This window comes from Eretmochelys imbricata, chromosome 1 (assembly GCF_965152235.1).
Source record: "Eretmochelys imbricata isolate rEreImb1 chromosome 1, rEreImb1.hap1, whole genome shotgun sequence".
NCBI classification, from domain to species: domain Eukaryota; kingdom Metazoa; phylum Chordata; order Testudines; family Cheloniidae; genus Eretmochelys; species Eretmochelys imbricata.
In genome coordinates, this window is record NC_135572.1 from 205,406,758 (window position 1) to 205,434,296 (window position 27,539).

Below are 27,539 nucleotides of genomic sequence, written 5' to 3' on the forward strand. Positions count from 1 at the left end.
ATAACACACCTGGCTGCATCTAGTTACAGGAAAAAACTGCAGGCCTTTTGTCCACTAGATCACAGCTACCCACATGACAGAGCGGGCCCAGGGGTGAGGACTCAAGGGTCTGCTCTCAACTCTGCCACTGGCTTACTACATCGTGGGTAAGTTGCTTGCAGCTCAGTTACACAGTCTGTAAAAAGGACATCATAATGCTTCCCTGACTTTGCAAAGTGCTTCCAGATCTGCTGGGATGAACAATGCTAGACTAGTGTGAGGTTGCTATCAATGTTACTAGTCGGAGGCTCTCATCCAAAGACCATTCAGAAAGGACAACGTGAAATTGAAGTCAAAGACTAAATCAACATGATGCTGCAAATTGAGTGGGCACTAAGTGGTTGCATGTATGTTGGTTACAGACACGGAATGAGGAGTTGGGACTCATGAACCCTGTCCCTGACTGCTGCAGCCTCACTACAGGACCATGACAATTCACTCAAGCTACCTGAGCCTCAATTTTGCCATCTGTAAAATGAGGATAAGGCAATTTACCCGCCTCACTGGCATGCACACATTTCAAATATGAATTGGTGTTTGTACAATGCTATACAAGAGCTGAATATTATTAAAACATCTGACCTGCTTTCCAACCTGTAGTAATGTAGGTGGAGTTTGAGTCCCTCATGCACTCAGACCAACTCACAGTGTGCATTTTAATTAATATACTGACAATTTGCCCCCAATGTATGACAGCAAAAGACATCTCGAGGCTACACACAAGGGAGCAGGCTTAAATCTGCTGTGGGAAACAGCTCTGAATTTCCTCGTTTCTGGGTAGCTAAAACTCAATCTTGATGCTGCATTTAATTAAGCAAAAATTCTTTGGTATTTTGAAGGAGTCTGTCATCTTGGCATCCAAGTATTGAATGCCTGTTATGAGGCAGAGGGGGGTCCTGAGGACTGCAAGGGAGAATCTGAATTCAAAATTTACAGGGAGACACTGCAATAGTATTTATATATACAGTCACAATAGGAGTTGGAAATAGACAGGATAAATGCACTCAGGACAACAACAAAAACTCCGGAGGAGTTGGTCAGCAGCTAAACTCTGATGTGTGGATGACATATTACACAGGCCATGGTGAGGTGTCTCCTCCACTACTGACAAGGTCCATCCTTGCTTAGTTTATAAGATTTGAGAAGTCCCCGCCGCCCCAAAATACTATCCCTGCAGCACAGCTGATTTGGCTGTAGTCTAGGAAGTCCCAAACAGTGGGTTGACAGGAGCAGGACTCACACCCACATCTCCCACGCAACAAAGCACTAACACTAGGCTAGCAGACCACGCAAACCTAGAAAGGCTTTCAGAAGACAAGTCTATATGATTATATTGTAAATATGGTGGCGCATATGCTGGGTTATCCAACAGCAAAGGAACAAGCAGCCTAGAAGGCCAGCTTCAATGGTGGGGGAGTGGGCAAGGCTCCCATTTGAACTAAATAAGCCCAAACCTACTTAGCTTTAAAAGTCCAGCAAGATCAAGGTTATTCAGGGCACCATGGCCACTACAGCCAGCCAGCGGGAGCTAGGTTAGCCAAGGTTACAATTCCAAAACTCAAACGTGAGCTACACGAACAGAAGCACCCCTCAAGTGAGAGACAAGAGAACACGATACAGTTTGAGTGATGGTCAGCTGCCCCCAATAGACAACACATTTATCCTCCAAACTAACAAGGCTGCAGGCTGCCACAGGTTGGAGCCTCCGGGGCCTTTCCATCCTTTACTGCAGCTTTTTATGGGGACATGGTGGAGCAGCGATCAGAAATGGAGAAACATTTGCTCTACCTTTTTGGCAGACTTTCAAAATTTCTGCATCACAAGCCTGAAAGACAAGACAGAAAAAAAAAAAATCAACCAACCAACCAACCGAAGGCCTTTATCAATTGTCATCCCCTCCTCCCCCTGGCTGAACCCAACACCAGCCTCCCCACCATCCTGAGCACTAAATTAAGGCCACATGCTCCTCTCCTCCTTGAAACACAGTCTTGGGCGTAAATCCAACACATCCCACGCCACGGCTATTTTGAGGGCCCCAGCTCCAAGACCACACAGCCCTGCATTTGCTGCTCTGGAGGAGTGGGAGGAAAATAGAGCCATGGCACAGCTAACGCAGCACATGAACCCTTCCTTGCAGCATCAAGCCCAGTATACAGCCCCCCTCCGTCTGGCTTGGGTGGAAGGAACGTGACCTCAGCAGTCTTCTGGAGACAGGCAGTGAGCGCAGGGTAAAGCTGGCTGGAAAACGGAATTTCCATCCTGTGAGAAATCCCCATATTTCAAGGCTTGTTTTTGTCCCGAATTGGGGTGAAAAGCTGAAATACTGAAGTTTTTCACCGAATGAAGCGTTCTCACAAATGTCAATTCAGAAGCATAACGCAAACGGAAATGCTTCCTTTCCTAATGTTGATATTTCCATTTCTGCCATGGTATTTTAAGCTAAAAACTGTTTAAAAAAAAAAACAACAAAATGTTGCCATTCAAAATGCTGCTTCAGTGAAGTACAAAGTTTCATCCTAATCAGTGTTTTCTTCTGGAAAATTTCAATTTCAGTGGAACCGTGTTTTCCCTCAAAAAAGATTTTCGTTGTGAAGTTTCTGACCAGGTTGTAGTGTTAAGGGCAGCAAGGAGAAAGACCTCGGCAATCAATCCTTAGCTGGCAGGCTAGGGGAGAGGATGGCTCAATTGAAGGAACTCCAACAGCTGACACAGTGCACCATAAAGAAAAGAGACAACAGGCACCTTAAAAAAAGTCCAGTTCACTCCCAGTTTTAAGCCCTTGAGGTCAGGGGTGAGGATTTCAGACAGGGATGGTTTTGGCTGCTGTAGTCCTGCAAGGGACAAACAAGAAGATCCCGTCAGGCAGGGACCTACCCACAGTGAGATATCTAACAGGTCATCAGCATGGGGGAGGCAGGCAGGGAGAAGGGGGATAATGGAGAGACATAGGCTCACTCACCATATGGGTACAGTGGATCTGGCTCAGCTAGGATGCTGAACGCAATGGCTGCATCGGTCACTGACGTACAAATGGGGCCTGTCCAGAATAAATGAAATGGTTACAAACATGACAAGAGGTGAGCAGGACACACCCACTCCCAGTGACACGCACTCTCATGCGGGGGCTTGCAACTGCTGTGGGTCTTCCCTATGCTTGCACACGTGTGAAGTCACAGCGGTGGCGCGAGAGCCCTCTTACCAAGGCTGACGGTGGAGTAGGAGAGTGGAAGGCAGCCGTGACAACTGATGCGCCCAAATGTACCTTCAAGCAAGACAGACACAGAGGTCAGATGGAGGAACAAACAGTATTAACTGGAGACAGACCAGTGCTGGGCAGCTCGGCAGACCCAGTCTTCCTAAAGTTCCTTGTTTGGGATCTGGGTTTTGGTTCAGGTCCATCTCTAGTATTAACCTACAAGGGGATGAGACTAAATACCCTCAACCCTCCTCTTCTTGTGTGCCTCGAGTGAGATGGCATCAGTCCCGCAGAGCTCTAGACTGGATTTCTTCATCAAGTCAATCAGGTTCAGAACCCTTCACAGAGGAGATTCCAAAGAATGCAAGGGGTGTGTGTTTTGGGGGGCGGGGGGGAAGGGGGGAGGAGACACGACACTAAATCTTTGGCTTAGGATTTGCTTCAGCTAGAAGCTAGCATTGATTACAGCACAAACATTTAAGAGATGGAAGAGACCTACAGTAGGACGTTCCATCCTGCCACTCCCAGATGGCCCACAGCAGGGCTGCTTTCCTAAGTCTGGCCTCCAGTCCAATTTTCAGTTAGGGAAGAGTTTACTTTAGGGGAGGGACCAGTAGCGCATGTGCTCAGGGGGAAGTAGAACTAACATTTTGGAAACCAAGCTCTAGATCCTTGGGGAGCCTTTACAGAGCAGAAGTGACTAACCCCCACCTTTCTACTAGGAACCAAGATCCTTCTGCAAACACGCACATGCTTAACTTTGAGCACATACGCAGTCCCAGTGAGGTCAACAGGACTACTCATGCACGTGCTTAACTTTATTTGCCAGTAACACTGCCTTCCTACTTAGCAGTATTCCCTACCCACTTCCGACAAGTTCTGCCATAACCTGCTACACATGCCCCCTGCCCCACCTGAAAAAGGAGTACAAGTTCACTTGGGTTTACTAATCCAGTGGTAACTGGTGCCCTAACTTGAGATACAGGGCTGGGGTGACCACCTTATTCAAAACTACAGAACTCCTAGGTTGGGAAAGATTTATTTACAGGCTGTAAATCAATCCTGGGTATTTGCAGAAGATCTCCAACAGAGGTAGATGGATTTACAACTTGGTGATTCTCTGCCCCCTTAGTTCTCTCCTCTGTGGAGTAGTACAGGAAAGAAGGGGCAAATTCAATGCTTGCGGAGGGAGACAACTTTCATGGTGTACATTCCAAACCCTTAACAGGATGGGGCCCAGCAACGTCATGTCAGAGATGCCTCTGGACCCTGAACCCAGAGCTAGTGGGGCTCATGCTGTGGCTTCCTTCCCTTCTAACCCCTTCCCCTCCAAAAAAAAAAACAAGTCCCCACTCTCCAGCTCAGAATGACATCTACTTATTCCTGCTCCTTCAGCCAGGGCAAGTCACTGTGCCGGGGCTAGCAGACAAGAGGGGCTAGAGTACAGAGTGATCCAATTGTCATTTGGGCTCATGGAGACGTTTACTGCTTAGCTGGTATGTCCCCGTTTGGCTGCAAATGATTATTTTCATTTTAATTAAAATCCATAAGATGCATGGTCACACAAGCTCTAAGTTTCTGAACAACAATTTAAAGTCACAAGTGAAATACAAGAGATCTCAGAAGTCAAACCCTTGTCACAGTTTGTTACAGCCACACGCTGAACTGGCCCTATCATCCCCACCCTGCAGAGGGCTGGGGAACAGTTTCATGCTCAGGAGGGTATTGGCCTTTGTGTGGGCTCCCACCATCCCCAAGGAAACGCAGGATCCCCAGCCAAGTAAAGGGGGCAATACCTTTCAGCCCCACGACACCGCAGAAAGAAGCGGGAATCCTCACAGAGCCGCCTCCGTCAGTGCCAAGAGCCAATGGGCAAAGACCTACAGAGAAATGTGTCTTTGCATGGGACCATAAAGACTGTATACAGCCCTTCCCACACCATTTTCCCAGCATCTTTAACAGGAAAGAGAGGGCATATGGTACATCTGAAGCGCCCATCTCTACGAAGGGCAATACCCACTGACTTCCAAATCCCCTTACAGAGGCCCAACCACAAACCAGCAGCTTCTACACCAGACAAAGCACTGCATGGAAAGCCTATTTCCTCCAGCTGGCTTTTCGTGCTCCCAGGCCCCTCCCCTTGGATTCTGCCATCTTCTGTTCTCTGCCCGGCTCCTAAAACACCCCTGATGCATCTATCACAGGCCTCTTTCCACCCACCCACCAAACTTCTGCCACATCCCAGAATCTTCCCCAAAGGCTCCAGCAACTTCTGAAGCGGCCCTTTCCGCCGGCTGGATTCAGTACATCTCACCTGCCGCCACAGCAGCAGCTGAGCCGCTGGAGCTTCCACCAGTGAAATGCCGGGGGTTGTATGGGTTCCTAGTGGTGCCATGGAATCTGAAGGAGATAAAAGGACAGCGTAGACGCTCAAAAAGGTTGGACACACCTTAGGGCAGGGGAGGAACCAAAATCACGTCTCAGAAGAAGCCTAGCTTCCCCCGCACCAGGCATATTGCACTACTCTCTAGGCATCTCGCTGCCTCGATTCAGACCCCCCCCGACCCGTCAGGCACTCAAACCTTCACACGGCTAAGATGCTCTCCTTGCCGCTGTGCGGGTGAGATGTGAGAATGTTCAACAGCTGAGTTACGTGACTGAGGGGTTTTTAAATTTACCTGAATGACCAAAAAAAGGAGGGATGGGGGAGTGCGCGTGTGACTTGTTTACCTGTTGGGGTTACAGCCAGTGGTTCCAGTCCCTAGTTCATGCATGTTTGAGACCCCAATAATGATCGCTCCAGCCTCCCGCAGCTTCCTGGTCACTGTAGCATCTTCAGTCTCTGGCTCTGTCCCAAGGTATGCTGTTCCCGCTCGGTGGTGGTAAGGCACCTTAGTAAGAAACAGAAGAGTGCATTAGGTGTACTGAACACATAAGATCCAGCAACTTCTTCTCCCAACAGCAGAACAGAACTCTAAGGAATCAGTGCCCATCTAGCCCAGATGCTCAAGGCATTATGGTGAAATCTGAGCTGGGCCAGTACCATGGCTGCTTTTAGCCTTACCGCTAGGCAGGGTACTGCATTCCTTGTGCTGGGGCTCTCTCTGGGGGCTACTTGAAATCAGAAAACCTAAAATCGAACAGTTACTATTTCCCTAACTGCTCTGTACAGGCGCTAGTTAGATATCAGGCTGGGGAGAGTACTAACACTATGTAGACAGTCAGGTAACAGTGACCCAATTTTGAATAAGGCTTGGAAATCTTTGGGTGGAGAGCGCTATAGAAGAATCAATGATAATTCCAACCTGCTGGCCAGATGGCAAACGATGGCTCTGCCTGGGCTGACACTGTGAAGCCAGGAACCTGCCAGTTTCCAGAGCCCTGGCTCCCACTGGGGCTGGCAGACGCCCCGTCAGAGCTGTGGAGCTTGGAACACCAGCAGGTTTCCAATGGAAACATACTTGTGTTTGGCAAAACATTTTGCTTCAGTGAACTAGCATTTTCCAACGAACTCAAGTCCTAACTCCACCCACCCCCCGCAATGTTAAGACTCCAATTGCCAGAGTCTGGCCAACGCTGAGAACTTTTGGAAATCCCATCCTCCAACTCTAGGATTAAGTTTACTGACTTTCTGTTTTGTCAGAAGTAGTAGTATCTCTTTTCCTCCTCCAGCCCCCTACCACCTCCTCCACGCTGTTAGAAGTTACGATTCGAATACCAGATATGGAATATGCTTTTTATATGCTCATATTCCAGGGCTGGTCTTCCTGTTTTAGTCTAGCTACTGTAACTGCAGATTCTACTCTTATTCCCATAAATGCGTATACCTTTTTTCAAATATCTTACCGAGATGTTTGCCTTAACAACAACAACCTGAAGCAGTGAGATACTTCAAAAAAAAAAAGTGATTGGCCTGTGTAACACATTTCCTTTTATGCATTTTAAACTGAACTGCTTTTAAGTTCCTTTGAGTGTCCCTCAGCTGGAGGATACACAAGTGCTTATAGCCTTACACAGCGTGAGCTGGCCATACAACACTCCAACCATGAGGGAAACTCACAACTTTAATCTCTTCTTTCAAGCAGACTGGGATTCCATCCAGAAGAGAAAGGGGGCATTTATTCCTGTAACGAGTAGTGGAGGCTTCAGCCATCTGGAAAGAGAGAAAGATTTTCTTAACTGGACAATGGGATATGCCTGAGAAGACGGACATGATCAATATTGCAAACTAAATACAACCCAAAGAGATCTCCCCATGATGGGCCCGAGCCCTTCCACCATGGGCGAGAGGGGAGAAGCTACTGATCGATTATGTCTAGGTTTGGAGGTCATGGAGCAAAAGGAGACACAGGGTGGGAAAAATAGTGTGGACACCAAAGAAACACATCCTGGTTTAAGCAACATTCAGTAGGAACTGCAACTGCTGTAATATTAGTCTCCCCCTAGAGTAACTGAAATCGAGTTGTTTATGGCCCTGAGAGGGAGGGACTGAGGAAAACAGGGGAGAAGGGTGAAATATTCACACTTCATTCCAGCAATCACAACCCAGGATCTGAGAACATCTATGCAGCAGATGAGAGCAAGAGCCTTAGTCGCTCATATCCTCTTCTGCAGGGAAAGTGTGCCCATTCAGGTGACCATTGGCTGCTATCACTCTAGGGAGGAGGAAGCCCACTCCCACCAAAGGCAGACATACCTTCTGTATCTGCTCCCGGTCCCACTGCACAATTGCTCGGAGAGGGGGGCTGGATTTCTCACAGTCCTCCAGAGAGGAGATAATATTCTTAGCAACCTGGAAGGGCGTCAACTCCCCAGTCCTATAAAATAGGAGGAGAGTTTAGAGATTGGGATCCTATTACAATTCCCACCAGAGGTGCGGACTTTCTGTGTTCTCAGGTCGTGCTCGACACCCACGCTGCCCCAGGCCCCACCCCACCCCTTCCTCCAATCCCCCACCCCGCCCTACTTCTTCCTGCCCCCTTCTGCCCCCCTCCAAACAGCTGATCGCAGCAGGCAGGAGGCACTGGGAGGGGGAGGAGTTGATTGACGGGGCCACTGGTGGGCTGGAGGCGCTGGGGGAGAGGGGGAGGAGCTGATCCGCAGGGCTGCTGAGCACCCACGGAGTCAGCGCCTGTGATTCGTGGGATGGTTCTCTGCTTTCCAGACATAGTTCTGAAGGAAAGCATCCTCTGGCAGGAAGGTGTTATCCCATCACCCTTTGGGCAGAGAACTGGATAGGGATCAATCAATCAATTAGGAGCTGATCAGTGACACTCCCTAGACAGCTAGTTCTACTGAGCAACATGAAATGCCTCCTTCCCCATGAGAGCTTGTCTCCACAGCACTCCCGGCCCCAGAGAGAGAGACAGGAGCTGGAAACCCTGTCTGAAGCCTGGGAACACCAAGATCAGCAGGAGTGTTGTAGAGGACAGAGCTACGGGCAGAACCATTACACTTTCTTGGAGAAGGGTCCAAGGCAGCGGAACTTGCTTTGGCCAGAGGGTGGGCTGAACTCAAGAGCACAACATGGAAGTCAGCTTTTTGTGCAGGTCTCCTACTGATGATGAAGGCTGCAAACAGCCTCACAACATCACCTTCATGATCAACCCCCAAAAATGAGCCTTCAGAATGTCAATGTACCCTAAGGGGGAAAGGCTGCAGTAACACTTCCAGTAATTCTGGCTCTTAGATACGAGGTTGATGCATACACTTGAGATGCACAGACAGGTTACAGGAGGTTAGGGCATGCAAACGCACGCACACACACACCACAAGCCATGGGGTGGGCCCCACCTTTCCGTTTGTTCTGACGGAATAATTTGTGTGAGCATCAGAGATGGGCCTAAGGCACACAGCTCCTAGAAGTTTGGGAGAGAATTCTGTTCAGGCCAATCTCTGGTCACTGCTCCCTAGAATTGTTTTGACCTTTTTATTCCAGTGACCTCTGGTCTGTTCACACTTACTGGGTGGAACTGTGTCAAATCGGGAGGACAAGCAGCAGGGACAGTAAGTGGAGGTTCTTCAGGATCCTCAAAGGCTCTTCACTGTGGTGACCTTCCATCCACCCATCCAAAAACAACAAGTGAAACAAGGAATCTTCCCCCACTTTCCTACTTCACTGAGAAGACTACAGATAAGCCAGAGAGCTAGGAACTCAGATGTAGGTCCCCCACCTAGAAGCACTTTGAGAGAGTTTGCAATTACTGGAAAGGTGTAAAAACCAATTAGGAAGAGGATTTATTCAGATTAGAGTGAAGAACTAGTAGTGATGGGATGAAGTTAAGAGGAGGTACATGTAGTAGGCCAAATTTTGGGGGAGAAATTCCTAACACAGATCCATTAGGTACAGGGAACCACATCAAGCTATGGAGGGGAAAAGGGAAGACAAGATGCCCTAATATTGTAGGTCTTTCCACCAATCATTTAATCTCACCTACCGGTAGCAGTTCAGATAGTCCTGGATCCCTTTGAAACTGAACCCAGCGTTGGCAGGATGAGACCTGCCAAGAGAGAAATAAAAAAGTGATAGTCAGCCGCCGAAGAACCTTCCTCGAGACTCACAATGCCAACGAGGGTGTGATGAGGTCCTGACCAGGAAAGCTTCAGCTACTACTCTGGATTCCAGTGTAACAACCAGAAAACCTTCTTTGCCAAAATCCAAATGAAATTCAACTAACTGCTTTGGGCCCCTTTGAAAATAACAGCTGAGGTCTTTAGCTGTTAAGAAATCCCTCACTATATAACGGTACAACGGTCTGATGGTATAACAGTCTGAGTCATGGAATTAAGGGTTTCACATCATTTAGGTACATTTGAATATTTTGCCGTAAGTCTTTTTAAATAAAAAACCTAAATACACTGATAGGCACACATTAGAACTGTCAGCAACTGAAATCCAGAGTTTGTAAGAACGTTTAAGGAATAACTTGCCACAGAGAAATTACTATTCGTATTATTATTTGCATAGCACGAACAGTATGCTAGGCATGTTGAAGACTATACAAAAACCATGTTCCTTCCCCAAAAAGCTCACACTTAAAACACATCACAAAGAATAATTCAACATGCCATAAGCCTAAAAAGGATCTAATATATTGCTTTCTTTATTTTCTGGTATGGAATATGTTAGAATATCGAGACACACATGTACAAATCAGTTAAAACAGGTTAATTGGTAAGACAGACAAATCTGCATTTGACCAGTGTATGTTCTAAGCAAACATACAACTTTCCTAAGTATGTGGGTGATTAAGGCCTTGCCTTTAAACATGTTACCTAGTAAGTTGGAACTACGTGCTGTTAAAAACTGTATCAGAACCTAATGTCGACAAGTTTCAACACCTTTTAAAAAGGCATTTCACTGGTCATAGTCAACACAGCTAACATACTCGGTGGGGGGGAAGGGCAGCAGCCCAGGGTAGAGTTTAGGATTGACTTCTATTCGATACTGGTGAGGCCTCATCTGGAGTACTGTGTCCAGTTTTGGGCTCCGCACTGCAAGAAGGATGTGGAGAAATTGGAGAGAGTCCAGCGAAGGGCAACAGAAATGAGTATGGGTCTGGAACACATGACTTATGAGGAGAGGCTGAGGGAACTGGGATTGTTTAGTCTATGGAAGAGAAGAATGAGGGGGGATTTGATAGTTGCTTTCAACTACCTGAAAGGTGGATCCAAAGAGGATGGATCTAGACTATTCTCAGTGATAGCAGATGACAGGACAAGGAGTAGTGGTCTCAAGTTACAGTGGCGGAGATTTAGATTGGATATTAGGAAAAACTTTTTCACTAGGAGGGTGGTGAAACACTGGAATGCGTTACCTAGGGAGGTGGTGGAATCCCCTTCCTTAGAAGTTTTTAAGGTCAGGCTTGACAAAGCCCTGGCTGGGATGATTTAGTTGGGATTGGTCCTGCTCTGGGCAGGGGTTTGGACTAGATGGCCTCCAGAGGTCCCTTCCAACTCTGTTATTCTGTGATTCTATGACTATGAGCAGCTAACATGTTTTTAAAGTTGCTATAAATGGTCTAAAAACATTTAAGTACCTAGCACAAACAGTACTTAATTCAAATGCATCTTAAATCCAAAAAAGAGTTTTTCCCCCTCAGTCTAGACAACGGTTAATGAAGTAAGGGGTGCTTTCGGTATCCGAAGGTGCAGAGATAGCATGGGGAGATATTGAGTAAGGACAAAAACTGGAAAGGAAAGGATGCTGCACATTAGAATTCAGAAAGCAACGATGGGGGGAAAAATTCCTTATGACTGGGGCCACTGTTTAAGACATACAAAGTCCCTTTGTTTTGGGAAACCTGATCTTGTCCAGACTACTGACAATGACATAATGACCCAGTACTCCATTAATACATACATACAACCCCCCTACTCCTTGCACATCATGCTGACCTTGTCTCCATCAACTGCTTGAGAATCTCCAATGTGCTTTTAGACTCAGGCTTTTCCTTTCTTCCCTCAGCAGCAACCTCTGGAATAAACGTGGGGTCTTCATGGATATCAAGATAGTGCATGAGAGTGAAGTTATTCACCCTGCAAGAGAGACAGAGAGTCACTGCTTGAGCATGTAAGCCCCATCCTAACGTTTTCATTCACAAACACTTTGTTAAAAGGAAAATGCTTCTGGAGAGTTCTCCTTTTGAACAATGTGCACTGTTTTGCAGAACTACTAGAAAACAATTCTCTCTCTGTCACCACATTCCTCTGCAGAAGCGGAGCAGAAGGATTACTAGGTTATTCATTAATTTGTACATTCCAAGAAGGGACCACTGTGATCTGACATCCTGTCTAACACAGGCCATAACACTTCCCCAAAATAATTCCTAGAGCAGATCTTTTATATATATTTTTTACGTATCCTCTATAAAGGACAGCACACCACCATGGATTGATGCCCACACAATTCTCTTACTATTGAGAAGGAGGGTCCCAGGAAGAAACCAATGTCATTTAGAAACGAACATCCCCAGTGATCAAAGCCTGCTTCTGCACTCATAGTGGAACACAGTGTGATGACAAAGGAGGTCTTCAATATCTATGCCTTTCTGCAGCTGGACACATCAACGAAAATTGTCAAAGGAGACCTCAGCTTTAACTAGCATTGTAAAGTTCTTCTCACCTGAGAACAGTAAAATTTTTCCTTCTAGGTTGAATAAAATATTTTTCCTTCCAGTGATCACTGTACGAAGACTGAGGCAGATTTTGTGCCTGTCATGAATATTTACCTGCGCAATCTGGCAAAGTCAGGTTAAAGCTGAAGAACAAGTCATGAATGACCACTCAGCCATTTTGTCAAATGGGTTGCAGAGAGCCATACCCTTGCATCCATCTTGTGATGTCCACATGGTATACACCAGTTGTTCTGTACAACTCTCCTCCTCTTTTACAACTTATTTCCTGATCCATTCCTAAATGGTGGGATCCCAGCTACCCCAGTCTGCTTGTTTTGCAATTCCTCCCACTTCCTAGAATATGTCAAGTCCTTAGCCATCAACCTGCAGACGCCCAAATTGTAACACAAGGAAAAATCCTGGCTCCATTAAAGTCAATGGGAGTTGTGTTCAGTCTAGCCAGGATTTCATCCCCAAGACAAAAATAAGGGTCAAAAACAGAAGTACAAGCACCTTCAAGTGATGTGGAGTTAAAAAAAAAAAAAAAATTAACATATATACCATGGCCTACATCCTCAAGCATCAGGATCCCCCATTTCCAATGTTGATAACACACAGTAGTGAAACTGTATTCGCAAAAAGAAAAGGAGTACTTGTGGCACCTTAGAGACTAACCAATTTATTTGAGCATAAGCTGTCGTGAAAGTGAGCTGTAACTCACGAAAGCTTATGCTCAAATAAATTGGTTAGTCTCTAAGGTGCCACAAGTACTCCTTTTCTTTTTAGTAGTGAAACTGAGATATATATCAAGATGAGCATCAAAAGCAGGTATGTGTGGCTAAAACTCAAGACATTTTAGCAATCTGGTAGATGTAGAAAGCCCTTCTGCAATTGGTGCTCCATTTTTTATGCCTGAGAATAAGCAGAACAAGAGGAACTACAATCAAAATCAAAGTCTTTGCAAGGCAAAGAAAAAGGTAATGGCATATAGCTGAAGATAGACAACCACCAGGTTAAGAAGGTTCTTTATATTATGCTTCTTTAGAAATATATCAAAGCCCCTTGTCCTATGCATTCTGTACTTTTTCATTTGGCAGATATGATCCCCACTTCCCCCTTGTTCCTTATACTGGCTCTGCTTTGTTTACTTTTGTTAATCAAGGTTGTCCAACTCTAGAAATAGAGTCTCTCACTTAAGAATCCTGACAGTCTGTGAAGCTGCTCCTGTCTCAAAAATGCCAAAGCATCAGTCAAGCTCCAAGCAATATACTTCCTGCTATCTATAGTCCAGTACGGGATTCCTTTTTTAGGATATGAAGAGGCTTTTCCCCCCCCACCAGCTAAACTCAAACACTCCCATGTCCTTCTTTGTTAGGTACTTCTGTGATGTCAATTCAAATAAGGATTAAATCTGCAGGTGACACTGAAATTGGAGTGGGAGCAAAACATGCAAGGAGAGCAGACCCAAACTGCAAAGTGACTTGGACAGATTATTAGAACACGGAGACCTGTAGGCAGGCAGAGGAGATTTGGTCCTAGAAAGCCCTGCACTTCCAGAGAGAAAATAAGCAACACAGACACAAAATGAGGGCATGTATTCATATTCAAGCAATTGCATTAATCCTACAAAAGAAAGTTTATTTTTGTCTTGTCTCCATAACACCGTCCTAATGTGATTTTTGTGCAATCAAGTACTGTAGATGCCACAGGGAAGGTGAGGGCTGGGAATCAGGAGGCAAATTAAGGAAATGTCCATGAGGGTCCTGATTTTAAGGAATGATCCACTGTAGAAGAGCGTGACAGTTTCTGTCCTTGTTAATTTGCATTTCTTTTGGAGGTATTCAGTATCTCTAGACCACACTTCATCCACTAGCCATCACCTTCAGCCCCCAACTAAACCCCCTCCAATGCATCATCAAGGATCTACAACCTATCCTGAAGGATGACCCATCACTCTCACAGATCTTGGGAGACAGGCCAGTCCTTGCTTACAGACAGCCCCCCAACCTGAAGCAAACACTCCCCAGCAACCACACACCACACAACAAAAACACTAACTGAGGAACTGATCCTTGCAACAAAGCCCGTTGCCTACTGTGTCCACGTATCTATTCAGGGGATACCATCATAGGGCCTAATCACATCAGCCACCCTATCAGAGGCTCGTTCACCTGCACATCTACCAATGTGATATATGCCATCATGTGCCAGCAATGCCCCTCTGCCATGTACACTGGCCAAACTGGACAGTCTCTATGTAAAAGAAAAAATGGACACAAATCAGACGCCCAGAATTATAACATTCAAAAACCAATCGGAGAGCACTTCAATCTCGCTGGTCACGCGATTACAGACCTAAAAGTTGCAATTCTTCAACAAAAAGCTTCAAAAACAGACTCCAACGAGAGACTGCTGAATTGGAATTAATTTGCAAACTGGACACCATTACCTTAGGCTTGAATAAAGACTGGGAGTGGATGTGTCATTACACAAAGTAAAACTATTTCCCCATGAAGAAAAGGAGTACTTGTGGCACCTTAGAGACTAACCAATTTATTTGAGCTTATGTTCAAATTGGTTAGTCTCTAAGGTGCCACAAGTACTCCTTTTCTTTTTGCGAATACAGACTAACATGGCTGCTACTCTGAAACCTGTCATTATTTCCCCATGTTTATTCCCCTTCATACTGTTCCTCACACGTTCTTGTCAACTGCTGGAAATGGCCCATCTTGATTAACACTACAAAAGGTTTTTTTTTTCCCTCTCTCTCTCTCCTGCTGTTAATAGCTCACCTTACCTGATCACTCTTGTTACAGTGTGTATGGCAATACCCATTGTTTTGTTCTCTGTGTATATAAAATCTCCGCACTGTATTTTCCACTGCATGCATCCGATGAAGTGAGCTGTAGCTCACGAAAGCTTATGTTCAAACAAATCTGTTAGTCTCTAAGGTGCCACAAGTCCTCCTTTTCTTTTTATAGACCACACTGTAGATCCTACCTAAAACCAGACATGTTTAAAGTGTTCTTAGCCCTACAGGGAAGAACCTTAAAATGTATTGGGATCTGCAAGATATTGCCCACCAAATTATAAGCAATACTTGTGGACTGCACTGCGAGCTTGAATTACAACTGCCTCTTCAGATTAAAGTGCACACAATTAAGGGCATGTTCAAGACTGAATACACTGAAAAGGCAACTGGAAGGTCTGGAATAAACGAAACCAAAACCTTCGATCTGAACACTTCAAAGAGAATTAATTATCAATTTGGCTCTGACTCTCATGTGACCCATGATGCATTGTACCTCAAAGTAGCACCCTGTAACCCCCATATTCATCATCTGTATATGGTTATATTTCATGCAAAGCATGCATATGAAAGGTCATGATCTGCTGAAACTCATTCTGTCAAAAATATGTACATCATCATTGTATACGGAGTTATACAATTTTGCTATATGGTTGTTATTGAAATATGTTGCAAGTCTGGGAGTCACCCCCTGTTTGTTCTCCAGTGGCATCAAAGGAGATGACCCACACTCAGGTGGGAGTTAAATGACCATCACCGCCCATTGACCAGCAGGGAAATTGTAAATAAGATTTCCAATTCAATAAGAGATAGTTGCACAAGCACTACACAATGATGATTGCTCAACTCTGTGACTTAAGGTCCACTAAGACATGTTTGGGCTAGTGAATTGAGAGTATAAAATAAAGAGCAGTGGCATCATGAGATTACCCTTCTCCTTCCCCACCTACTTTGAAGGCAAGAAGAATGTTTGCAAGAGGAGAGACTTTGAACTGGAAAGATTGGTCCCAGGCTGAGAAGATAATTCAGCCTGCGTATGAAGAGTATAACCTGTCAGCAACATCCAGTGGGGGTGAGAAAAGCTGTTTGATTCAAATCTTACTGAGACTGAAAGTTTAGTATTTAGAATGTGTGTTTACTTTTATTTCTTACATAACTACCTCTGACCTTTATGCCTATAATTTATAATCACTTAAAAAAATCTATCTTTCTGTAGTCAAACTTATTTTAATGTTTAATCCTAACCAGTGAGTTTATCTAGAATGCTTGGGGAATCTGCTCAGATTACAAAGATTGGTGCATGTCCATTTCCTTTGACGAAGTGTCAAACTAATTAATGAGCTTGCATTGTTCAAGAGAAGGTCTTAAGCAGTGTAAGAGGGTACATTTCTGGGGGTACAAAGCTGGGGGGATTTCCTGGTGTCTCCATCTGTATAGTTCATAAGTGGCTTAGAGGGCATTCGTGCAATTTAGCTGGGTGTGTGCCTGTATACTGTTGACTGAGTGATCACAACATCTGGAGGGGTTTGCTGCTTGTCACTGGCAAAGCATCATGAGAGACAGCCCAGGCTGGAGAGTTAAGGGGGCACAGCAGTCCCCCAGTTTCAGGTTGTACCTCAGAGATCTGTCACAGCCCCTTATTGCTCTCCTGCCCCTACTAGAGGTGAACAAAAACATCAGTATAACTCGAACTTTGAGAAAGATGAGATTGCTCTTTAGTAAGAACATATGAGACGGCAGAGAGGCAACCCAAAGGACGTTTCCAAGCATAAGGTTGGCTGTGAAAAGAAAGGGTTAAAATCTTCCCTGATAGAAAATCTGAATATCATCAAATTAGAAAATTTTTTAAAAAGCCAGCAAATACCAGGGTCTCTGCTCAATAGTTCTGCCCACTCTCTTCAGGGCCCTAGGAAAATCCCAAATTACATCGACTTCCCCTTTAAAGAGGTCACTGCTGATACCCCAGATTTGTTAACAATGCAAAACCTCAGAGTGCAGATATGAAACACATTCTTACCTCAATAAAAGCGGTACTACACAAAACTGCCCGAAAGCCTAGACGAGAAAAGAAAAGAGGATGAAAAACAGATAGAATTCGTTTACAGCTAATTCTGCCTTCGCCCCTCTCTCCCGCAACTGAGAGTGCTTGCTGTAGGGAGCTCTATGCTATAAGGAAATTGTAATACAAACCAAAGATATGAGAATTCCATTCATGCAGTACTTAAAGGGAAACTGTCAAACGGCTTCAGGCCATAGATTTGGTCCACGTTTACAGAATCCTGAACATTCCTGATATATGTTCCTTCCATTCACTAGCCAAAATACATCAGTACCCATCCCTCAGAGAGGCACAATCCCAAAAGCCATGTGCTCACAGACAAGAAACAAAAAAGTTAAGTCAGCCACAAGAAATCTGTCAGTTCCATCCACAATCCTTGTAGCTTTCTGCAAAACAAACTCTGAATAAAAGAGTTATGAAGCGTATTGAATCCATTGCAAGGAGCTTTCACAATGCCATTAATACTCTGTTGCCCTGATATACCAGTGAACCTGCTCCCCTTCCTCAAAGGTAGTGATCTCAGTAAAGCATTAGAAATGCAAATGTTCCACACTAGGAACGAAGGCACTCAAACTCCATTTTTATGCCTTTGCTAATGTGGCAATTTTAACGATTCCAGAGATCGGTCATGTTCTGCCCTGATTTAACAGGGCAAGAGTGAGCTTAAGAATTATTGACAGAATTCAGGGTAGGGAAAAATGTGCTGAAATTTTCTACAGGCATCTTATTCCCTGTGTTTAGGTAAAAAGGTGGAAAAGATCAATAGACTAAATTATTAACTTGTATTTATAATAGCTCCTTCCTTCTGAGATCAACATGTTTTACAAATGTAAACAAAGATTAAACCCCTAAGATACTCCTCTGAGGTTTGGAAATATTTTCATTCCCATTTTACATATGGGGAAACTGAAGCACAGAGAGGCAATGTGACTAGCCCGGGGCACACAGAGACAGTGACACAACTGGGAATAGAATCCTGGCTCCCAGTCCTGTGCTTTAGCCATAAAGACAGCTCCATTAAGAAAAATTCCCTGTAGCTAGTTTTCCCTCCCTGTAGTTGTCATGCTCAGGAACAAGCCACACAATTAAACAGGGGGACGGGAGATGTAATTTATGTCGCTCTGGCAATAGCTCTTGTACATAGCTTTAAAAAGAAAGCTGCTACACCAATACGTTATAAAGGCAAAACATGTTACAAAAACCTATTCTGGAGCTGAGGCAATGGCAAATGTGTTCTGTCTGGTCACGTACCAAGATCACCTTAAACTGGGGGTCAGTCACTTATTACTATCAGCACTCTGCTGTGCATGAATCACATGGCTGTGCCAGGATCAGAGAAGAGATCAGGAGCAGCCAGGGAGGTAGGAATAAATCAATGGACCAAGAAAAGCTTAAAAATTCTCAGGAAACTGGTGAGGTGAGATTTCACTGTTTGGACGGTGGATTCTCAGGTTCATCTGCTGAGGGTAAAGTCATAAACAGCTGGAATGGTCATGATTTTTTCCATGTGGAAAGGGGTTTTTATACTTGGCCTCAGCTGCAGGCTTTCCCTAAGGAGTTCAGAATGTATTGTAAGCAAATATTTACCAGTCATGGGGCCCTGGAGAATGCCTCTCTCCACATGGAGCTTTTTTTTTTTTTCCTTCTAAAAGCACCCCACATTATAGTAGTATAGATCAGCTACTGGTGTTTTAAATAAACATGTCCTCTAAACCTGCTCAGAACAGGGAAATGGCCATTCTGAAAGGGTGAAGTTTGTTTTATTCTAAAATGTTTTCACTGACAAACCTTAGGTAACTGGACTGGTGAATTTCCCAGTGCAAATTGGCAATGTTCACTGCTTTGTTTACCTACCAGCACCTGCACTGGTAAAGCTTGATCAGAGTACTTCTCAGACAGTCAACCGGTTAAACTGGCCATTCTTGTTACAGGAGCCTAGGTTTGTGCGATCTCTCAAAGAATCACAGTGCATGAGTTGCAGAAATGGACAAATCCTGATCACTTTTACTCATGTGACTAGCCCCCTGGCTTCAACATGATTACTTGTGTGAGTGATGCTAGCTGGATCTGGTCCCATGCAACAGAGATTCCAGTTTTCTTCTTTCAAGCAGCAATTATAAACAGTGAGGGGAAAATACTGGAGTTTTAAATTGTAAAACACACGTCAGTGTCCTCCCACTGATTAGGTTTAGGACTAAAACATAGAATTTGTTTTAAAAAGAAGGGACATGCAAGAGTTTACATACATTTAAGAAATGGCTTTTCCACAAGGCAATTTTTATTCTTATTCCAATGAAAAAACAAAAACAAACAAACAAAACTTCCCCTGCAGTGCTGGAAACCCAAATGACAACTTTTTGCTAGGCATTTCATAGATGACTGGTACTATATAATCAATCAACAATAGGACATGAGAATCAGAAAAAGTGCAACTGTCAGATGCAGAAAGTAAATTATTAAATGCTTTGGGGGCATTGACCATCTTTTAAGTGTGTGTGTACACAGCACCTAAGTCAATGGGGGACTGATCCCAGACTAGGGTTGCTAGAGGATACTGCAGTGCAAATCATAAATCATATTTACAACACTCTTACAGTTTTAATGGTTTATCCATGTTGTTGGTAACTTAGAGAAAGGATTTAGGTAAATTAGATGTATTCAAGTCAGCAAGGTCTGATGAAATTCATCCTAGGGTACTTAAGGAACTAGCTGAAGCCATCTTGAAACTGTTAGCAATTATCTTTGAGAACTCAAAGAGGATCTGTCAGGTGCCAGAAAACTGGAGAAGGTCAAATACAGTACCTATCTTTAAGGAAGCGGAACACAGAGTACGCAGGGAATTATGGACTGGTAAACCTAACTTCAATAGCTGGGAAGATACTAGAATAAATTATTAAACAGTTAGTTTGTAAGCACTTGGAGGATAACAGGATTATAAGGAATAACCAACATCAATTTGTCATCATGCCAAAGCAAACTAATTTCCTTCTTTGAAGGGGTTACTGGCCAAGTGGATTTGGTGACCCAGTAGATGAGTTATATCTTCATTTTAGTAAGGCTTTTGATACAGTCCCACATCACGTTCTTATAAGCAAACTGGAGAAACATAGTCTACATTAAGTTACTATAAAGTGGATGCACAACTGGTTGAAAGATTTTACTCACAAGAGTAGTTATCAATGGTTTGCTGTCAAACGGGGAAGGTGTATCCAGTAGGATCCCACAGGGGTCAGTCTTCAGTCCAATAGCATTTAATATTTTCAATAATGATTTGGATAATGGAATGGAGAGTGTGCTTATAAAATCTGCAGATGACACCAAGGTGGGTGGGGTTGCTAGCACTTTGGAGGACAGGATTAGAATTCAAAACAACCCTGACAAATTGGAAAATTGGTCTGAAATCAACAGGATAAAATTCAATGAAGATAAGTACAAAAAACTAAAGAAGGAAAAATCAAATGCACAACAAAAAGGGGCTAGATGGTAATACTGCTGAAAAAAAAATCTGTGGGTAAGAATGGATGACAAATTGAGTATGAGTGAACAATGAGCTGAAGTAGCAAAAAGGACTAATATTCTGGGGTGCATTAACAGGAACGTCGTACGTTAGACCCAGGAGGTAATTGTCCTGTTCTATTTGGCAGTGGTGAGGCCTCAGCTGGAGTACTGTATTGAGTTCTGAGCACCACACTTTAGGAAAGATGAGGATTAACTGGAAACAGTATAGAGGAAAGCAACAAAAGTAATAAAAGGTTTAAAAATACCTAACCTATGAGGAAAGGTTAAAAAAAAAAACACAACACACTAGGCATGTTAAGTCTTGAGAAAAAAAAAACTGAGGGGGACCTGATAACTGCGTTCAAATATGTTAAGGGCGGTCATAAAGAGGACAGGGATCAATTATTCTGTGTCCACTGAAAATAGGACAAGAAGTAATGGGCTTAATCTTCAGTAATGGAAATGTAGGTCAGATATTAGGAAAAGCTTTCTAACTTGTAAGGATAGTTAAGCACTGGAACATATTTATACTGGCCTAACCCCCCTCCCCCTTCCCCAACACAGATAGCGCTGTGTCAACCTGAGAGCTTTGCCTGCCATCATAGCTACCACTCGGGGAGATAGATTAACTACATTGAGGGGAAAGCTTTCTCCCATCCTGCCTAGGAGCATCTTCACTTAAGCCCTACAGCCATCTGCTGCAGTGTTTTAAGTGTTGACCTGCCCTACATTGTAGTTCTACAGCTACCTTGTCCTCACTAGGATTTTGACAGAGGTTAGCGTTAATAAAGGTTTTAAAAATGGTCTTCACCCTCGTGAAGACAAAGCTTGAAGGTCTCCTTACTTGGGCTCCTCCCCTCTCTTAAGCAAGCGGGGGTTAATTCAGAGCTGCCTCCCTGGAGAAGGGGAGGCTGTCAGCAATAACAGCTGTAAAGCAGCTGGCAAATGACACAGGTGCCAAATCCCATTCTCACTGGGGCGGGCGGGCGCCTCCCAGCACCTCTAGGGCTGGGGCTCCCGGCGTAGGGCAGGTACTCACCGTGTTAGCCACATGGACAAAGAGGCGCAGCGGGAAGCCGGAGAGCGTGGGACCCCACTGGGGAGAGACAGAGAGAGAGGGGGGAGTGCTGCGGGCGGGGATGGAGCCTCCCCGCCCCGTCGCCCCCGGGGGAGACACCCCAACCCCACCGCCGGGGCGGGAGGCGAAGCCCCCTTTTCCCGACCCCACTCCCCCGCCGGGGGTCAGCCCCCCCCCAGCCCGGCCCGGCGCTCACTGCGTCCCGCGGGGGCTGGTGACCGCTGTCCCCGGCCCGGCCCGGCTCCCGGCGCTGGAAGGCGGCGCGGGGGGTCCCGGGGCGGCGCCGCACGAAGCCCAGATAGAAGAGCAGGAGCGCGGCCGCCAGCCAGAGCAGCAGCAGCAGCGGCGGCGGCGCCATGACGATCCGCAGCAGCCCTGAGGGGCTGGGGGCGGCACCGCGCCGGGGCAGGCGCGGGGACTTTGCAGGGTGGGCGAGGAGGAGGCGCGTCGCACAGGAAAGGGATGCCGAGCCAACGGGGAGGGGTTTACACGGGAGGAAGAGCGAAGGCAGTGGGGCGTGGCACTGGGCGGGGCGATTGTAGGAGGAGGGAGAGAAGGGTCTGCGGCTGGGAGCTTGCACAGTAGGGGTGCACATTGCGCAGGGAAGGGGTGAGGGCATGCACGGGGAGGGGCAAAGGAACAGCAGCGGGGGGTTGCAAAGGGAAGGGATAATAAGGGAGTGCAGCGGGGTGAGGGTTGCACAGGAAAGGGAACGCAGCGGGGGTGGGCTTGCGTTGCACAGAGGGCATATAATACGGCACGGTCCGCAGCACGGTTGCACAGAGACGGTTGAAGAAGGGTGTGACCACAGGAAGGTTGGGTATATATATTGCACAAGGACGGAAAAAATGCAGCGGGCGGCTGGTCATCGGAGGTTGAAGGGGACGCGCGGTGGTGGATTGCACTGGCAGGTTGCAGCGGGAGTGAACGTAGTAGGGGTTTGTAGGGGTAAATGAAAAAAAAAATCCCCAATTTCTCTCCTTCCTGCCGGCACTTAGTACACGCTCACAGTCGATTTCACCGTTTCCTCTGTATAGTCAATTATGCCCCAACCCTTTTGAGGTATACTTGTGTGCAAAACTTTTCATAGCCCTAATCCTTCGATTAACCACCTGATTACCGTTATGGTGTGGAGACCAATTGATCTCAGTGGAACAATTCACATGTATAAAGCTAAGCAGGTGCACAATTGTTAGCAGGCTCAAGGCCCTATCACTTTTCTCCGTTATGTGTTTTTCCCACAGTAACAGGGGAGAGAAAAATCTACAAAAACAGAGAAAAAGGATAGTAAATACAATTGTCACAAAGATTAATGTTTTAAACGTTTTTCCTTGTGACTTTTTTAATGACTAGGTTTCTAGTTGATGAGTTTGGGGATGCTCTGATGGAAAGGGCTAGAGAAATACAGTGTGTTATAAAGCGAGTTTTAATCTCTTTATGTCAAACGTCAGACAAGAAACCTGGAATAGGTGAGAAAGCAGAGAACCCTGGAGCTTTGCAAATTCCCCTCCTAAACAGCTATGTTGTGAGTTGAAGCTCTAACGCAGCTTTGCACATGGGTGCTGAGAGCCACTGAACCAAACTGTAAAACCCTGTATGATGGAAACCACTTCAAGCCAGGGGGAGCAAGGGCACCCCTAGTTCCAGCAGCTATGGTTTTGCACACCTACAAACCTACAAAGCTTGCATGGAAATAGCACCCCAGGCGCTTGTGCCAAGAAAAATACTACAGCAGTTCAGCCACTCATCCAGTCAACAGCTGTGAGCTGTGTCTACCCAATAAGGGAAGTCCTCTTGTGAAACCAGCCAATCCAAGATTGCAGGGAGGAGCTGCATAGAGACTGTGCTTCAATCAGCCAATGACATAATTACTCTTCCCTGCATCCTTCCGGGATCATTCTGCTAGGTCAGAGGGGGTTTCCTGTAACTCCTGCTGGCCTAGGGGGGAAGAGCAGCGCTGCGGGGAGCTAAGGGGGTAGCACCCTAAGGGCGGAGTATTTGCAGATCGCGATGTCTCATTTCTTCCAGGCCCTGTGCAATAAACCCACAGCAAGGACGGGCGGGCCAGGCGTTAAAGAGAAGGACTTGCACCAATGGGGTCTGACAGGTTAGTGGGGATGGCTTGAGCTGTTGGAAGAAGTTACTTGTTCGTAGGGTAAAGTAAGTTAAGGATTTGCTGATCCTGACGGTCTCAGTGCCCTGGGCACATGGTGTGTGAACTGGGGTGAGACTGCAAACAGTGCTTCTCCCTAAAGCAGGGAGAGGTGGCTTAGAACTGGATAGTAATAATACATTACCTGGGGCAGGGTTTGCTGTCAGTTACATTGTTGGAAATCTAAATAAATTCCATTACAGTTAACCAATTAGCCTCTCACAGTTTGTACGGTAACTTCCAACATATCTGTGTATGTGTATATATATATATCTTACTATATGTTCCAGTCTACACATCTGATGAAGTGAGCTGTAGCTCACAAAAGCTTATGCCCTAATAAATTTTTTTAGTCTCTAAGGTGCCACAAGTCCTCCTGTTCTTTTAGCTAACCTAGTCAGTCAGGCAGTGCTGTAATTAAGAACAGAATTCGGTTCTGTGGAGTTATTCTGGGATTACACTGGTGTAAACTAGAATTTGGTTAACTCTGCCCATTTTTATGGTTAAGACTTTTTTTTTTTTTTAAATCAAATAAACTGTACTCTCTTTATCTCTTCCCATGGAAGCTGTCCAGCTCCCTTGAGCTTGGAGAAAGTAGATGTGCACACAAAAAAAGTTTGAAATGTTGCATATCTCACTGAAACACACATGGCAAAATCCTTCCTCTCGCATGGAAGTAAATTTAAAAAGGGGGACACTCATTCATTTTGGCAGGGTGACTGGCTCTAAAAATAACAGCCACGTGGTTTTGTCTTCCTAAAACAATACCCTAGAAAGCAACAATTATTTTTCCACCATCAGCATTTCCAAAAAGAAGATTATTGTAATGTTAGGGAATTGCGGAAATGAAATACATCCACATTTAATATTCCAGTTCTCTTAGTGTTTCTAACAGTTGCTCTCTCTGAAAAAAATAACATCTGCCACAATGCTATTTTTTTTCTTGGTCCTGATCAACTGCAATCAGTTAACACTTACACTAAACTCTTACAATAATATAGAGACTTGCTGGAGGGAGGCTGGTTTGGATATGAGACTTTACATTTGCTACTATTCTCTGTTCCCTACTGTAGAGAATGGTTCCCTTATCCACCTGTTACATCTCTAACCCTCCAAGGTTGTAGTTCATCAACCTGCTTCTTCACTTTCTAGTTAGAGCATAGGAGTTGGAATTCCTGGACTCCACTCTTGACTCTTCTACAATGCTTCCTGTGGACAAGTCACTTCACTTGTTGGGGCCTAGGTTTCCTTATCTGTGAAATGAGGATAATTCTCACCTACCTCAAAGTAGGTGTGGAAGCTTGTTCAACAGGTGCAAGGTGCTTTCTGCTCCTTTGACGGCAGGTGCTAGTGAAGGGATAATCCGCTGCAGAGTAATTCTCCAGTCTGCTTGTTTGCACACTCTACATCACAGCTGGGAGTTATATTTCAATCCATTCTCTGGGTCTTTCGCAGAGACAGTGGGAGAGGTTTCACACATTATAGCAAGGAATTAAGGGGTCACAGTATCCAAGCCAAGACATTGAAGAAAAGAATACAGGCGTCCTTAATTTTTGTTTTTATGTTGTTACTATAAATATAAATTTCTTTGCAGGGGTGGCTACAAAACAGTACTTGCCTTTACTGGGCCCTACCCTCTTTTAAGAAAAGAAAATCCGGCAAATAGCTTGCTTAGAAATGATTAACACACCATAGTAAATGCTGAGACCAAGACTTTCAAGAGTCTAAGCCTGACTTTAGACACTTAAATCCATATGTGAGCCCCTAAATAAATGGCCTGAGTTGAAAACGAGGCTGCATTTTAAGGTGTCTGACTATATATCCGATTACCACTGAGGTGCTAAAATCCACATTTAGGCGCTTAAATACGTGGCCTGACTTTAGGCACCCACTTTCGAAAATCTTGGCCTAGATGTCTCAAGCTGGGTAACAAATCAACTAAGGATCCTGAAAATTGTGTTCAAAGTGACTTTGGCCTATACTATGTGGGGAGTTTCTGGCAGAGTTTAGAATGGAGCCCAGCTCTTCCTCCCCCCCCCCCCCCCCGGTTCTGTGCTTTAACCACAAAATCATGCTCCCTCCCCAATGTAGGCAGGCAGAAAGACAGTTCAATAAAATCACCTTATCAAGAGTCTGTTATATTAATGTTTTCAGTGAGTATGAACAAAGTTACATGTAGCACAATTGATGACTACAGAGGAGGATGCTAAAGAAATCTGGGAGTGTGTGGGTTTATTTATTTCTATTTTGGTTAAAACTCGTATAGCAAGAAGTATCCCTACAGAAAGCTCCAGGTGCTTTTTACAATGCATAAAACTCACAATAACAAAGCACCAGTAATAGTAAACTTACTAGACCAGAGGTTCTCCACCTTTTCCTTTCTGAGGTCTGCTCCCCCTCCCCTCCCCCCCACCCCACATGCTATAAAAACTCCACTGCCCGCCTGTGCCACAATAACTGGTTTTCTGCATATAAAAGCCAGTCAGTGTTAGGGGTTAGCAAGAAGGGCAGTTGCCTGGGGCCCCATGCCATAGGAGCCCCCATGAAACTACATTGCTCAGGCTTCAGCCCCAGGTGGCAGGGCTCAGGGACCTAGGCTTCAGCCCCATGCAGTGGGGATTCAGCTTTCTGCCTTGGGCCCCAGCAAGTCTAATGTTGGCCCTACTCGGAGGTCCCACTGAAACCTGCGTGAGGCCCCCTAGGGGCCCTGGACCACTGGTTGAGAACTACTTTACTAGACTACCCTATTCCTCAGTTTGTTGCCAATAATTATAGTAACCTAAAATACCCCACCTTCAGTATTCTCTCAGAAAACTTCAGTGTGTTCCATCCCCAAACACCAGCGAGAAAAGATGAGCAATATGGTAGGTTAACAGACTGGGGGTGGGAGGGGGAAGAGTTCCAAAGTTGAGGACCCGTCATGGAAAATTCCACTCAAGAATTTTCCTCCTGTTTAATTTGAGGCCAGTTGAGGCATCTCCACTGATCTCAGTTGCAGCAGTTTGACATTTGTAGAGAAGTGATCTACCAAGCCGGCACGTCCCAAATCATTTAGGGATTTATTAGTGAAAACCAGTGCCTTAAACTCCACCTGAAAATGTATTTGCAGCCAATGCCATCGGTGAAGTACTGATGCTATGTGCTCTGGGTTGGCAGGCAGGCATATTCTGCACCAGTTTCAGCTTCTGGATAGTCTCTGGATATAATGCCATGTAAAGTACATTGCAGTAGGATGTAGCTTTACACCATTTACTTTTATTTCTAGGTATCCAACTCCGTTCCTACCAAATGGAAGGACTAAAGTGGCTAGTACAGTGCTACGAAATTCAGCGCGGCTGCATCCTGGGTGATGAGATGGGTCTCGGAAAGACTTGTCAGGTGCATTTTTTCATTACTATGTAGAAAAACAACTTGGCCAAATTTCTGTTTTCCCAGTGATTCCTACGAGAGGAAGAAAAATACCAACGATCAAACCAAGGATCAAATTCTGAAGTGCATACTGCAAGGATTAAAACCTAAATCCTTATTCCTTTAGTGGTTACTCAGGCAAAACTCCCTTTGACCTCAGTAAAGGTTTTGCCTGAGTAACACT

General features: G+C 45.1%; 2 protein-coding genes across 4 annotated transcripts in view; one reads left to right on the forward strand and one right to left on the reverse strand.

The window, feature by feature from the left end:
- Positions 1-22,236, reverse strand: part of LOC144268048 (uncharacterized) — a 29,542-nt gene extending 7,306 nt beyond the window's left edge. Inside the window, exons 1-14 of the mRNA XM_077822598.1 lie at positions 21,992-22,236; positions 21,757-21,813; positions 17,178-17,215; positions 11,633-11,773; positions 9,673-9,735; positions 7,932-8,052; positions 7,296-7,388; positions 5,966-6,126; positions 5,550-5,635; positions 5,032-5,115; positions 3,239-3,301; positions 2,999-3,076; positions 2,782-2,870; positions 1,828-1,864 (exon numbers count right to left, since the gene is read on the reverse strand). Coding sequence (XP_077678724.1) covers positions 1,828-1,864; positions 2,782-2,870; positions 2,999-3,076; positions 3,239-3,301; positions 5,032-5,115; positions 5,550-5,635; positions 5,966-6,126; positions 7,296-7,388; positions 7,932-8,052; positions 9,673-9,735; positions 11,633-11,773; positions 17,178-17,215; positions 21,757-21,813; positions 21,992-22,153 — 1,273 coding nt within the window. The 5' untranslated portion in view covers positions 22,154-22,236. The remainder of the gene's footprint in view (positions 1-1,827; positions 1,865-2,781; positions 2,871-2,998; positions 3,077-3,238; positions 3,302-5,031; positions 5,116-5,549; positions 5,636-5,965; positions 6,127-7,295; positions 7,389-7,931; positions 8,053-9,672; positions 9,736-11,632; positions 11,774-17,177; positions 17,216-21,756; positions 21,814-21,991) is intronic.
- A 1,491-nt stretch (positions 22,237-23,727) lies between these two features.
- CHD1L (chromodomain helicase DNA binding protein 1 like) overlaps positions 23,728-27,539 on the forward strand; it is a 38,389-nt gene continuing 34,577 nt past the window's right edge. For all 3 annotated transcript variants that reach the window (XM_077822611.1, XM_077822626.1, XM_077822619.1), the window contains exons 1-2: positions 23,728-23,902; positions 27,213-27,325. In XM_077822611.1, coding sequence (XP_077678737.1) covers positions 23,806-23,902; positions 27,213-27,325 — 210 coding nt within the window. In that variant the 5' untranslated portion in view covers positions 23,728-23,805. The remainder of the gene's footprint in view (positions 23,903-27,212; positions 27,326-27,539) is intronic.